We start from the raw sequence: 12,083 nt of genomic DNA on the forward strand, positions 1-12,083 counted from the left end.
TAATGAATAAAGAAGGATTCAGTGATTTGTCAGCCACTTACCTGGCATAGTCACCATGGGTGTTCCTGCCCAGAGAACATCCATTCCTGTGGTGTGTCCATTACATAAGGGAGTGTCCAGACAGACATCAGCCAGCTGACCTCTTCTGACATGCTCCTCTTTCGGAGCCACAGGTGAAAAAATGATACGGTTCTGGGGAAGACCCATATTTTGTGCATATTGTTGAATATTGGGTTCTCCTACTGCTGGAAAACGCAACAGCCAAAGCACGCTATTAGGTACACGTTTCAGAATCTAAAAAAAAAAAAAAAAGAGGAAAGGAAAAAGAAAAGATTAATAGCACATCTGCCCTTTCCCAAAACCACTCAGAAAGTGCGACTGACCCCCAACACCACTGGGCATTGTGGCACACACCTATGATCCTGGCAGAACTGAAGCAGGAGGTTTCTAAATTCAAGAAGACTCTGCCATAAACAAGTGAAGAAGCCTGTTTGGGACCTAGGTCTTTTCTTTAAAAAGATGAATTAAATCATCTGAGTTACTTCTTTTCTCTTAGCTGTCCCCAGAGAGTTTGAGGACAGAGAAAAGAATTAGAAGACAAAAGTCAAGTTACTAACAGGTACAATCTGAGGCAACAATATCTGGCAGGAACTAATATAGGAAGTGGTCTTTGTTAAAGATGGGAATATGGGTGTCTTTATGTTTGCTTTTTTAACTTACATTTCTTAAAAAAAAATCTTTTGACAATTCCATTATATATTTTTGGAAAGAGTCATTTCTACCCTCCACTATTCACCCCTTCCATTTTTACTGAACCCCTCTTACCTTCACCTTTACCGTTGTTATTTTGTGTTTATGATCCACTGAAATTAATTGGGATTGCTTGCATGAAAATGGGTGAGGTGAGTTACTGGAGGATGGGCAAATGCCCACCACAGAAAAGAACTCTCCCTCTGCAAGTAGCCACCAGGGAGCGCTGAGGCTCTGTAAGCCTCTACCCCTATTTTTGTTTTTAAGGAACAGGGTCTCATTAAGTTTTCCAGGCTGGCCACAAACTCATAGACTCTAGCAACTCTCATATCTCAGCCTCCAGAGTAGCTTGAAGTACCGGCACATTTTACCATACACAGTACTTCAAATTTTAAATCCCCCACCTCACCACATTAGAAGAGTAACTTAAAAATTTGCCCAAATTGCCTAATGTCGACCAGAAGGCAGCATAAACTTCTATAAATGACCAGGGAGAAAACAGTACTGGCTTTTTAGTCACTGCCTGTTTTGTAGCTTGAAAGCAGCCATAGATAGTAAGTGTATAAACACGTGTATGTGGCCATGTGTCAAAGTTTTATTTATAAAAATAAGCAATGAGAGGCTGGTAATGTACCTCAACGGTAAGAGTACTTGCTTAGCATGTGCAAGGACCTGGGTTCCACCCCAGCATCAAAAAGTACCAAGCAACGAGCCAAGCAGTGGATTTGGCCTCCAGACCAGTTTACCTACTCCTGATTCAGAAGTGCATTTATTCAACATATCACAGAACTTCACACTTCCTTCTCTGAAAAATTTGAGAATAGACAAATTTCCAAATTCAGACTATTTCACATTTTTAAACGTACAATGTACATACATTTATCTAACACTCTTGAAGCAACTCCTTGTTTTTTTTAAACACATTAGTATCTCTATATTGAGATACAGGAATATTCATAAGCAGAATTTTTTAAAAAGTAAAACTAGCCTACTGTTAGGTAAGTTTTGGCTAAAGCGAGGATTCAGGGAAAATAGAGGCTTACTCATCCACTTCCTCTCTTTCTACATTACCCTTCCCTTTCAAACAAATAGAACAGATATGGGGAGGGGGGGATCAAGCAAGGAATGATTTCTTTCTAACAACATTAAGGTAAAATATAGCATTTCACAGTTATACAAACTCAGGGCCAGCTGGCCGCATACACTCAGTATTGTACTTCTACAAACCAGGCTCACGAGCTGATTGCAAAATAGGGCTATTGACCAATTCTTTCCTGGTTAATGTCATAGAATTGCAAGGATGTTAAATATGGATGTCCACACAGCAAGTTTTGCTATCAGTTCAGGCCAGGGGTTAGGAAACTATGGCCTGTAAACCAAGTATGGCATACAGCCAGTGTTTAGAAATAAAATTTGATATGCTAAGCCATGGGTTAATTTATATAAGTGTTTTCATTATATATACTATAAATAAAAAGGAGAGATGACTAGATTACTTATTAAAAAACTGAAAATTTCATTTACTAACTCTTTAAGAAGAAAAAGTTCGCTGACATCAGGTTTGGATAAAACACTTTGAATAAACAAATAAATGTTTATTGCATGAAATTTAAAAAAAAAAACACAAGACTGAAACCAGGCTTGGTGGTACACAACTTTAAACCTAGAACTCAAGAGGCAGAGCAGGTGATCTAAGTTTGAAGCCAGCCTGGACTACATAGTGAGTTCTAGAACATTCAGGGCTATATAGAGACACTGTCTTCAAAAATGAAAATAAATACACCAAAAGACTGGGGATACAGCTCACTGGTACAGAGCTTGCCTACTGTGTATCACACCCTGACCTTGATCCCCACACACTGGAGGAAAATACAACAACAGTAGATAAAATCAAAACTGAAGATGACTGTGGACATAGCTCAGCTGGTAGAGTTATTTGTCTAGCATGAAGGCAGCCCTGGATTACTTTCTAGCACCACATAACCAGATGTGGTGGCAAACCTGTGTTATCCCCGTACTTGGGAAGTATAAGAATGAACAGAAGTTCAGTATTATTCTCTGCTATGTAACAAGGCCAGCCTGGGATACATTGAGACCTCATCTCAAAAACAATACAAGTAGCATTATACAGAATGAGTGGATTTCATTTATATATTTAGGAATACACATGAATACACACACCATTAACAATTACTACTACTAAAAAAAGAAACACTGGGCGGTGGTGGTGCACGCCTTTAATCCCAGCACTCAGAAGGCAGAGGCAGGTGGATCTCTTGAGTTCGAGGCCAGTCTGGTCTACAAGAACTAGTTCCAGCAATGAGGACTACTGAGAACTCAAGAACAATGACAATAGGTTTTTGATCCTACTGCACGTACTGGCTTTGTGGGAGCCTAGGAAGTTGGGATGCCCACCTTACTAGACCTGGATGGAGGTGGGTGGTCCTTGGACTTCCCACAGATCAGGGAACCCTGATTGCTCTTCGGGCTGATGAGAGAGGGGGACTTGATCGGGGGAGGGGGAGGGAAATGGGAGGCGGTGGCGGGGAGGGGGCAGAAATCTTTAATAAATAAATTAATTTAAAAAAAACAATAAATAAAAAAAACAAGTTCCAGGACAGTTAGGGCTGCTACAGAGAAACCTCTCGAAAGAAAGAAAGAAAGAAAGAAAGAAAGAAAGAAAGAAAGAAAGAAAGAAAGAAAGAAAGAAAGACAGACAGACAAATAAGCAAACAACAACTAAGGAAAAGAAAGCTGTGAATTTGAAAAAGAGAAAAGGGACTGGACCTGGGGAACTTGGGAGAGAAGAAAGGGGGGGAATTATATTGGTTCTATTATAATCTCAAAAAATAAAAATGATTTAAAACAGCTGAAAATGTCACAACTTTTGGAGCTAAGAAATGAGCATAATAGTCCATAAATGAAAGAAGCTTCAGCAAGGTAGCCCAAATACATAATCTTTACTCATCAATAGGCATTAATTAATAACAAATCTACACATACTCACATTTGCCCACATCTGCAGGGTAGAAGGGTCGATTTTATATAACTGATTAAAGTTACAGTACACAATGGCATCTTCTGGTAGCCCGTACTGGGAACGGGTGGTCACAATAATGGTACGGGGAACCTCCTCTCCAGTTGCAGCTTTATTATTGATCTAGAATAACAAAAAGAACATGATTAAATTTAGAGTTAGCACTGGCCAAAGGGAATTGCAGATGTGGTTCAGCTGGTCAAGATGTAAGAAGCTCTGGTTTTGATTCAAGTGTTGCATAAACCAAGGCACAGCAGTACCCAATTATAATTCTAGTACTCAGGAGATGGGGGAAGAAGGCTCAGAAGAAGGCTAGCCTGGGCTATATGAAAGCCCTACCCCGACAAGCCAAGAAATGGGAGTATATCTACATGGCAGAGTGTTTATCTGGAATGCACAAGGTCCTGGGGTTTCATCCAACACACACACACACACACACACACACACACACACACACACACACACACACACACACAACGTCCAAGAAGGCCTCACACTATGTACAGGCTTCAGTCAACAGTAAGACTTCCCAAATGCTAAGATTAGAGTGTTGTGTGTGTCCCTATGCCTGGCCTGTTTTTTTTGTTTTTGTTTTGTTTGTTTGTTTAAGACAGGGTCTCACTATGTAGCTTTGGCTGACCTGGAACTTGCTATGTAGACCAGGCTGGCATCAAATTTGTAGGTAGACAGATTTCTTATGACTCTGAGGACAGCCTGGTTTAACATAATCCATGGCTAGCCAGGGCAACATAGTGAGAGACAGATGCAGAGAGAGAGAATAAAAAGAGTGCCATGAGTCAGTGAGCTAGCTAGAGATGGCTCAGTTCTGTAAGAACACTAGCTGTTCTTCCAGAGGACCTAGGTTGGAGCTTCAGCACCCATATGGTGGGCAGCTCGCAAGCATCTATAATTCTAGTTCCAGAAGACCTGGTGCTGTCTTCTGGCCTCCCTAGGCACAAGGCACGCACATAGTACAGACATACGTTCAGGCAATATCCATACACATAAAATATTTTTTTTTAGAAAAAAAATCAATTCAAAATATATAAAATGGTATAAAGATTTTAACTTCTGTCCCCGAACTGTAATGAGAAAATATTTTTATATAGTTTACTTTTTTAAAAAAAAAGATTTATTTATTTATTTACTTATTGTGTATACAGTATTCTGCCTACATGTATGCCTGCAGACCAGAAGGGGCACCAGATTTCATTACAGATGATTGTAAGCCATTATGTTGTTGCTGGGAATTGAGCTTAGGACCTTTAGACGAGTAGGCGGTGCTCTTAACCACTGAGCCATCTCTCCAGCCCTATAGTTTACTTTTAAGACATAAAAAGTTACACCATTACTTTGACTTAAGAGTAACTGCCTTGGGGCTGGAGAGATGGCTCAGAGGTTAAGAGCACTGGCTGCTCTTCCAGAGGTCCTGAGTTCAATTCCCAGCAACCACATGGTGGTTCACAACCATCTGTAATGAGATCTGGTGCCCTCTTCTGGCGTGTGGGCATACATGGAGGAAGAACACTGTATACATAATAAATATTTAAAAAAAAAAAAAAAGAGTAACTGCCTTATGAAAAGAGGCCAGGCCGGGCAGTGGTGGCGCACACCTTTAATCCCAGCACTCAGGAAGCAGAGCAGGCAGATCTCTGTGAGTTCGAGGCCAGCCTGGTCTACACAAGCTAGTTCCAGGACAGGCTCCAAAAACTATGCAGAAACCCTGTCTTGAAAAACCAAAAAAAAAGGGGGGGGGCTTCCAAGTTTGAGAACAGCCTGGGTTACATAGCCAGATCCTGTTTCAAAAATAACCAGACATGGCTAGTGGTGTTAGCCTTTAATGCCAGCACTTAGAAGGCAGAGGCAGGTAAATTTCTCAGCCCAGGGTCAGTTTATTCTATAGAGTTCCAGGACAGCCAGGGCTCCAAAGAAAAACTCTTGTCTCATAAAACAACAACAAGTACTAAAAGCCCCATAACCAACAGTAAAGCTTCTGCTTTTTTTTACTCTGTTCTTCATGGATGAAATAAATGCTCTTCTCCAAATCATATCCTCTCTCCAAGGCAAATTTCAATTACTCCTCCCCAAAGGGTCTCTTCTCCCCAAGACTCAAGACTCCCCCTTACACTGATGGTCAACTCCTTCAACTACAGTTTTATTTGCAAATCCCATACTTGTTGAAGACTGCCTTATGCTGTTACATGAGTATGGACATCTCAATAAAGTTGTCAGCACCTAAGAAGTCTAAGATTCTTGCCCTATGTATTTGCCTCTTCCAGTATGCATATCTCTCTCTCTCTCTCTCTCTCTCTCTCTCTCTCTCTCTCTCTCTCTCTCTCTAAATGCATACTATATTATTGGGGCTAAGACATGAGTTCTAAAGTAATTCCATTTGCTGAAGGATACAAATACAAACATTACACTGCACTATGCTGAATGTAACAATATACCCCAAAACAACAGAAGCACAGGAGACAAGTACCAATGAGTATGGAAAGAGAGGCAAAAGATCAGTTCAGGAACTGGTTCCCATAAGAACTATCTGAACTGAAAGGCGAGGCAGGATTTGGCCAAGAAAAGGGTGAGTTTACAGAAGCAAGCAACCATATGGTGCCTAGAGGTAAGAGAATAAAGGCACAGACAGGCAAAAACAAGTATTAGCACAGTAGGCACTCACTAAGGAGCCTGATGGTTGAAGCCGAATGACTTTCAAGACCAGACATAGCTACAAGAGCAAGTTTCCAAGAAGCTTATTTCCTCCTCTGTAGAACAGAGTGGTTACAAGGCTTCAAGGAAATGATGCATGGATGGTGGACATAGTTAAGGTCTTTCCCACCTGTGTAGTTGCCAGTCCATTGCTAATACTGAATCCATTAATTGTTATCTGAATCTGTCCTCTGTTAATCATTTCAATAACTGCTTCTGCAATTGTATTCATGGGAATGACAGGCATATTAAGAGCTGTGTTACTGCTGTCTACATTGTCACCTCCATCAGGACATTTCATCTGAAAACAAAATCCAAACAGAAATGCATTATAAGAAAAAATTAACAAATTTAGTTCATTTCAGTAACAAATGCCGACTGGGTTCTGACCTTGACAATCTTCACATCTGGTAGGCTATCAAGAAATGCTTTGAGATCGATGCCATTCAGAACTATCCGATTGTCGTAAATGTGCCCATTGGATTTAAAATCGATGACTGCTTTTTTCTAATGGAAGAAAAGTTGACATGCCTGTCAGGGTGCATATGGACAATCCAAGGGGAAAAATGAATTAACCCCATAGCATTATTTTCTGCCTACCTTCAGGTGAGGGAACATATTAGCATGATCACCAATAAAAAAAGTATGAGGCATGTAAGCCAGTTTCTCAGAATACTGTTCTGCAACTTCAGCTGGGGAAGTTTCCTGATCAGTGATGATATAATCCATAAACAGTGCACCACTAGTCCCAGGGTATCCCAGCCACATTGCCTAAAAAACAATCAGACCGAAAACTAAGAACTTTTATCCATCTGTAAACCCACCAAATTACTCCAGTTTTTCAAAAGAGGATCTTCATCTAAAGGCTCCCAAATCACTTATATATATATATAATAAAGGAGGCTGACTTCTTTGACCAAGAGCAATCCAGCAGCTTTTCAGACTAACCCTGTAAGTGGTAAGGTGTTCTTCAAATATATTAGACAAAGGAGCTATTTATTATAAAACCATGAAATGCTAGTCTCCATTGACATTTTACCTGTGGGCACTGGGTCTACACCCAAAAAACTATCCTAGTACATACAAGAACACTCAAGAATGTCTATCCTGTTGTTTTCAAGGGTAGTTAGCCAGATGGAAGAAAACCAAAAACCACTGTCTTTTTAGTCCAATAAACATTATGAATGATTATTCTCTTACCTGAATAGGAGCTGGTCTGAGAGCAAAGAGCTCATTTCGAGCCCCCTTGGTATACCCATTCATATTTACAAGGATGTGAATTCCATCTTGGTGGATGCGGTCAGCTGCTTTTCCATTGCACGGAATCTACAGGATAAACAGTAAGAACTATGTAGAATTCCAAGATTAATTCGATTGGTTTTAATAGCATTAAACAGAATTCAGACCTAGATGCAAAAGAGGTGAATAAACTGGGTATAGTGGCTCACTCTCATAATCCCAGCACTTGGGAGGTAGAAGTAGAAAGATCAGTTAAACAACAGCATCAGCTACATGAGACCCTGTCTCAACAATAAAGGAAGCAGACTTTCCTTCTAAATTGGATGGATTAGTAACAGGGTTACAGAAGGGAGCGAGTATTTTAAATGGGCCTTCAAAGATGAACAAGAGGCTAAGCATATTGTTACAAGCCTTGAAGGCAAGGATTCAGGAAACCTGAGACAAAATCATGAGTTTCCACTAGCCAGAGCTAAACAGATTCTGTCTCAAATCAATCACAACAATTACTAGATGTTTGATACTCTATAATCTCAATGGGAAACAGTATAAATAAGATGAGAGATGACTCAGTGAGTAGGAGGACCTAAGTCTGGATTCCAGCATCCACATAAAAAGCCACATATGACCACACATGTGCACCTGGAACCTCAGCTCAGGTCTGTGGGGGTTGGAGACAGGAAGATGAGTCAGTTTCAGTCTTGAGAAAATAAGGCCAAGAGTGGAGGAGCAAGATCTCCACAGTTGGCTGGGTAGGAAGGCACACACCTTTAATCCCACAATCTGGGAGGCAGAGAGAGCTTACTTGGAGGCCAATCTACACAGTGAGTTTAGCTGACCTTCAGAACAGCCAGCCAGGGCTATGAAGATACCCTGTCTCAGAAAAAAAAAAAGAAGAAGAAGAAGAAGAGGAGGAAGAGGAGGAGGAGGAGGAGGAAAGAAAGAAAGAAAGAAAGAAAGAAAGAAAGAAAGAAAGAAAGAAAGAGAAAAGAAAAGAAGCCAAAGCTATCCAACATCCTATTCTGAGCAACATATGAACCTGCAAGTACACCTACATGTACACTAATCACAATACACATACACACATGCCAAAAATGGAAAAAAAAATACAGTGACAGGTGCCTATAATCCTAGCATCTGAAGACTAGATTGACTACCTAGTGAGACCGTATAGCAAAAAAGGGGTACAGGGCTAGAGAGATGGCTTAGTGCTCAAGAGCACTGAAGGACTGACTACATGTAGAACTCAGCACCTACATGGTTAACAACCATTTGTAACTCCAGGGCATCCAACTCCTTTTGACCTCCAAAAGCACCAGGCACAAACATAATGTACATATATGGTGCACATATAAACAAGCATAACACACATATAGATAAATCTATCAAAAACATTTAAAGCCAGGTAGTGGTGGCTCACTCCTTTAATCCCAAGGATCTCTGTAAATTCCAGGACAGTTTCAGAGGTCTACACAGATAGTCCCAAACCAACCAGGGACACATAGTGAGCCTGCCAAATCAATCAGTAGATGGCTGGATGGCCAGATGGATAAATAAATTTGATAGATAGATAGATAGATAGATAGATAGATAGATAGATAGATAGATAGATAGATAGATAGATAGATAGATAGATAGATAGATAGATTGATTGATTAGATAGGCAGGCAGGCAGGCAGGCAGGCAGATAGATGAGGGAAGAGTCGTTCAAGATATCTCTCATTTGCAATTCTAGGACTAAGAAGGCTGAGTTCAAGGCTAGCCTAGGCTACACTGGGAGTTTACAGGCAGTTCTGATCACATAGTTAAAGTTCTGCCTCAGAAAGATAAAAATCAAAGCTGGAAATGCAGCTCACTGGGTAGAATACTGCCCTAGTTAGTATGTACCAGAAGTGTATGAGACTGCTCATATTAAGAAGGCCAGCCTGGGGTACCGTGAGACTCCGTCTCAAAAATCAAAAGCAGACCAGACATATTTTTGAAGTAGTAACCATGCTACAAAAGATACTGGTATGCAAACTTTATTAAATGAGATAACTCTCCCAACCCATCTAAGAAAATGTCTATTATTTACTCATTCAGTTAGTTATTTATTGGTTATTTGAAACAGGGTCTCCCTATGTAGCTCTGCCTGGCCGGGAACTGCTAAGTATATCAGGCTGGCCTCAAACTCAGATCTACCTGCTAGGAGCTACACCATCCCTAGCCTTGTTTTTGAAACAGGGTCTCTAGCCCAGGCAGACCTTGAACTCTACGTAGCCAAGGATGACCTTTCACCCTGATCCTTCTGTCTCTGTCTCCACCTCCAAAATGGTGAGATTATAGGTATGAGTCACAACACCCAGTTTATACAGTACTAAGAATCAAACCCAGAGTTTTGTGTATAATAGACAAGCCCTGTACCAACTGAGCTATGTCCCCAATCCCATTATTTACATTTAGAAGTGTGTCTACATGCAAACATACTTATTCATATTCATGTCTAAATATGTGACTAACAGAACCCATAGCAAATTTAATTCTCCCATAGGTTTCAACTTTAACTCATCATAAAATTTACAGAGGAAAAAAAAAATAGAAACAAAGACAAACAACCAGTAGGGTATGGTGGCTGAAGCAGGAGGATTAACAAAAGTTCAAGGCCCACTTTGTGAATTACAAAAGAATAAAACAAAAAGACCATACACACACACACACAAATGCAAAAACTCAAAAATAGATGGGCTTTTTGCTGCAGCCCCTCCTTTAAAAAAAAATGAGATGGGGGGTCTCACATAGCCTAGTCTGTCCTTAAACTAGCTATTTAGCCATTTACCCTTCTTGATTTTGTTCAGTATGAATTAAAAGTATCTAGAAAAGTTATATATCAAACAGAGCTATATCACATTTCTATTTTATGTACAACTTAAAAGTCATGCCAAATATAAATGTAAATGACCAAGGAAACAAGGGCAAATTGCCCAAATACAGTAGTTACTCCTTTTAATACCCATCATCAAAAACTATAAACATGAGACCCTCCATTCAACTCCTAATACAAAAAAAACCCACTTTGTACCAAAAGGGTTTTTCTTTTTCAAATTTACTCAAAATTTAAAACATAAAGGCACTTGCTGTGCTTGCAGAGGACCTGCATTTGCTCCAGCACCCACGTGACACCCCTGTAACTCCATGTCTGGGCGATCTGACACCCTCTCTTCTGGCCTCCTTGGGCACCTGTCTTCATACAGGCACACCCCCACATACCATACCAAACACATATACTTAATTATGAAATCTTAAATCTGAAGAAAAGGATCTGTGTTTTGGCTACCTGAGAAAGATCAATGAAATGATTGGCTTCTGCCATGACCTTCACTCGGAAGTTTGTACCGTCATCTGGGCTCAGGGCATAACAGAACACCTAAAAGACAGAGGAGGGCATACTTAATAACCTTGGCTCCAAGCCTCTCAAAACACTGGGCTTAACATCAAAGATGACAGAAGAAAGTCACCAGAACCTACTCTTACCTCAAATTTATCAGGATTGTGCATGCCTGGAATAGACTGCATAAGGTGAGAAGTAGGGTGATTCCCAAAGTCAGAACTCACATACCCTACACGCAACCGGCCATCACTGAGCTTCAAGTCTTTTGGATGCTCATATGGTGGTTTATGAAGGACATTAATCTACCAACAGAATACAATGGTCGTTAACAAAGTCAAGTCATGTGCAAATTTTTATCTCAAAGAAAAAACCGATAACAGGGACTTGTGATTAGTAGTGTGTTTTGACTAGCATGTATAATGCCCTAAGGGTTCTGTCCCCAGAACTACATAAAGAACAGGCATGATCCCAACCATTAGGAAGTGAGGCATAGTTTGAAGGCTGAGTTTGAAGTCAGCCTGGTCTATGCACTGAGTTACAGGAAAGCCAGTCTGACATAGTGATCAAAACAAAACAAACAACAAAAAATAAATGGACATGTTGGTGCACTCTTGTGACTCCTGCAATTGGGAGGTGGAAGCAAAAGGGATCAGAAGTTCAAGGTAATCCCCATCTACATAGAGAGTTTAAGGCCAACCTGATATACATAAGACCTGTCTCAAAAAAAAAAAATTTTAAGTAAAATAAATGAAAGTAGAATCTAAAATCATATAGACCCATAATTATGAAAAAAACTTTAGTGGCCGGGCAGTGGTGGCACACACCTTTAGTCCCAGCACTCGGGAGGCGGAGGCACGCGGATCTCTCTGAGTTCAAGGCCAGCCTGGTCTACAAGAGCTAGTGCCAGGATAGGCTCCAAAGCTACAGAGAAACCCTGTCTCGAAAAACCAAAAACTTTAGACAGCAAACTTCACTTATGTGGCCAGT

At 40.4% G+C, this 12,083-nt stretch overlaps 1 protein-coding gene across 3 annotated transcripts in view; it reads right to left on the reverse strand.

Moving 5' to 3' along the window:
• Positions 1-12,083, reverse strand: part of Ogt (O-linked N-acetylglucosamine (GlcNAc) transferase) — a 43,807-nt gene that overhangs the window by 3,806 nt on the left and 27,918 nt on the right. For all 3 annotated transcript variants that reach the window (XM_075956808.1, XM_075956807.1, XM_075956809.1), the window contains 8 exons: positions 11,240-11,398; positions 11,043-11,132; positions 7,694-7,819; positions 7,094-7,264; positions 6,884-7,000; positions 6,624-6,794; positions 3,758-3,910; positions 42-294 (listed from right to left, as the gene is read on the reverse strand). In XM_075956808.1, coding sequence (XP_075812923.1) covers positions 42-294; positions 3,758-3,910; positions 6,624-6,794; positions 6,884-7,000; positions 7,094-7,264; positions 7,694-7,819; positions 11,043-11,132; positions 11,240-11,398 — 1,240 coding nt within the window. The remainder of the gene's footprint in view (positions 1-41; positions 295-3,757; positions 3,911-6,623; positions 6,795-6,883; positions 7,001-7,093; positions 7,265-7,693; positions 7,820-11,042; positions 11,133-11,239; positions 11,399-12,083) is intronic.

This window comes from Microtus pennsylvanicus, chromosome X (assembly GCF_037038515.1).
Source record: "Microtus pennsylvanicus isolate mMicPen1 chromosome X, mMicPen1.hap1, whole genome shotgun sequence".
NCBI lineage: Eukaryota > Metazoa > Chordata > Mammalia > Rodentia > Cricetidae > Microtus > Microtus pennsylvanicus.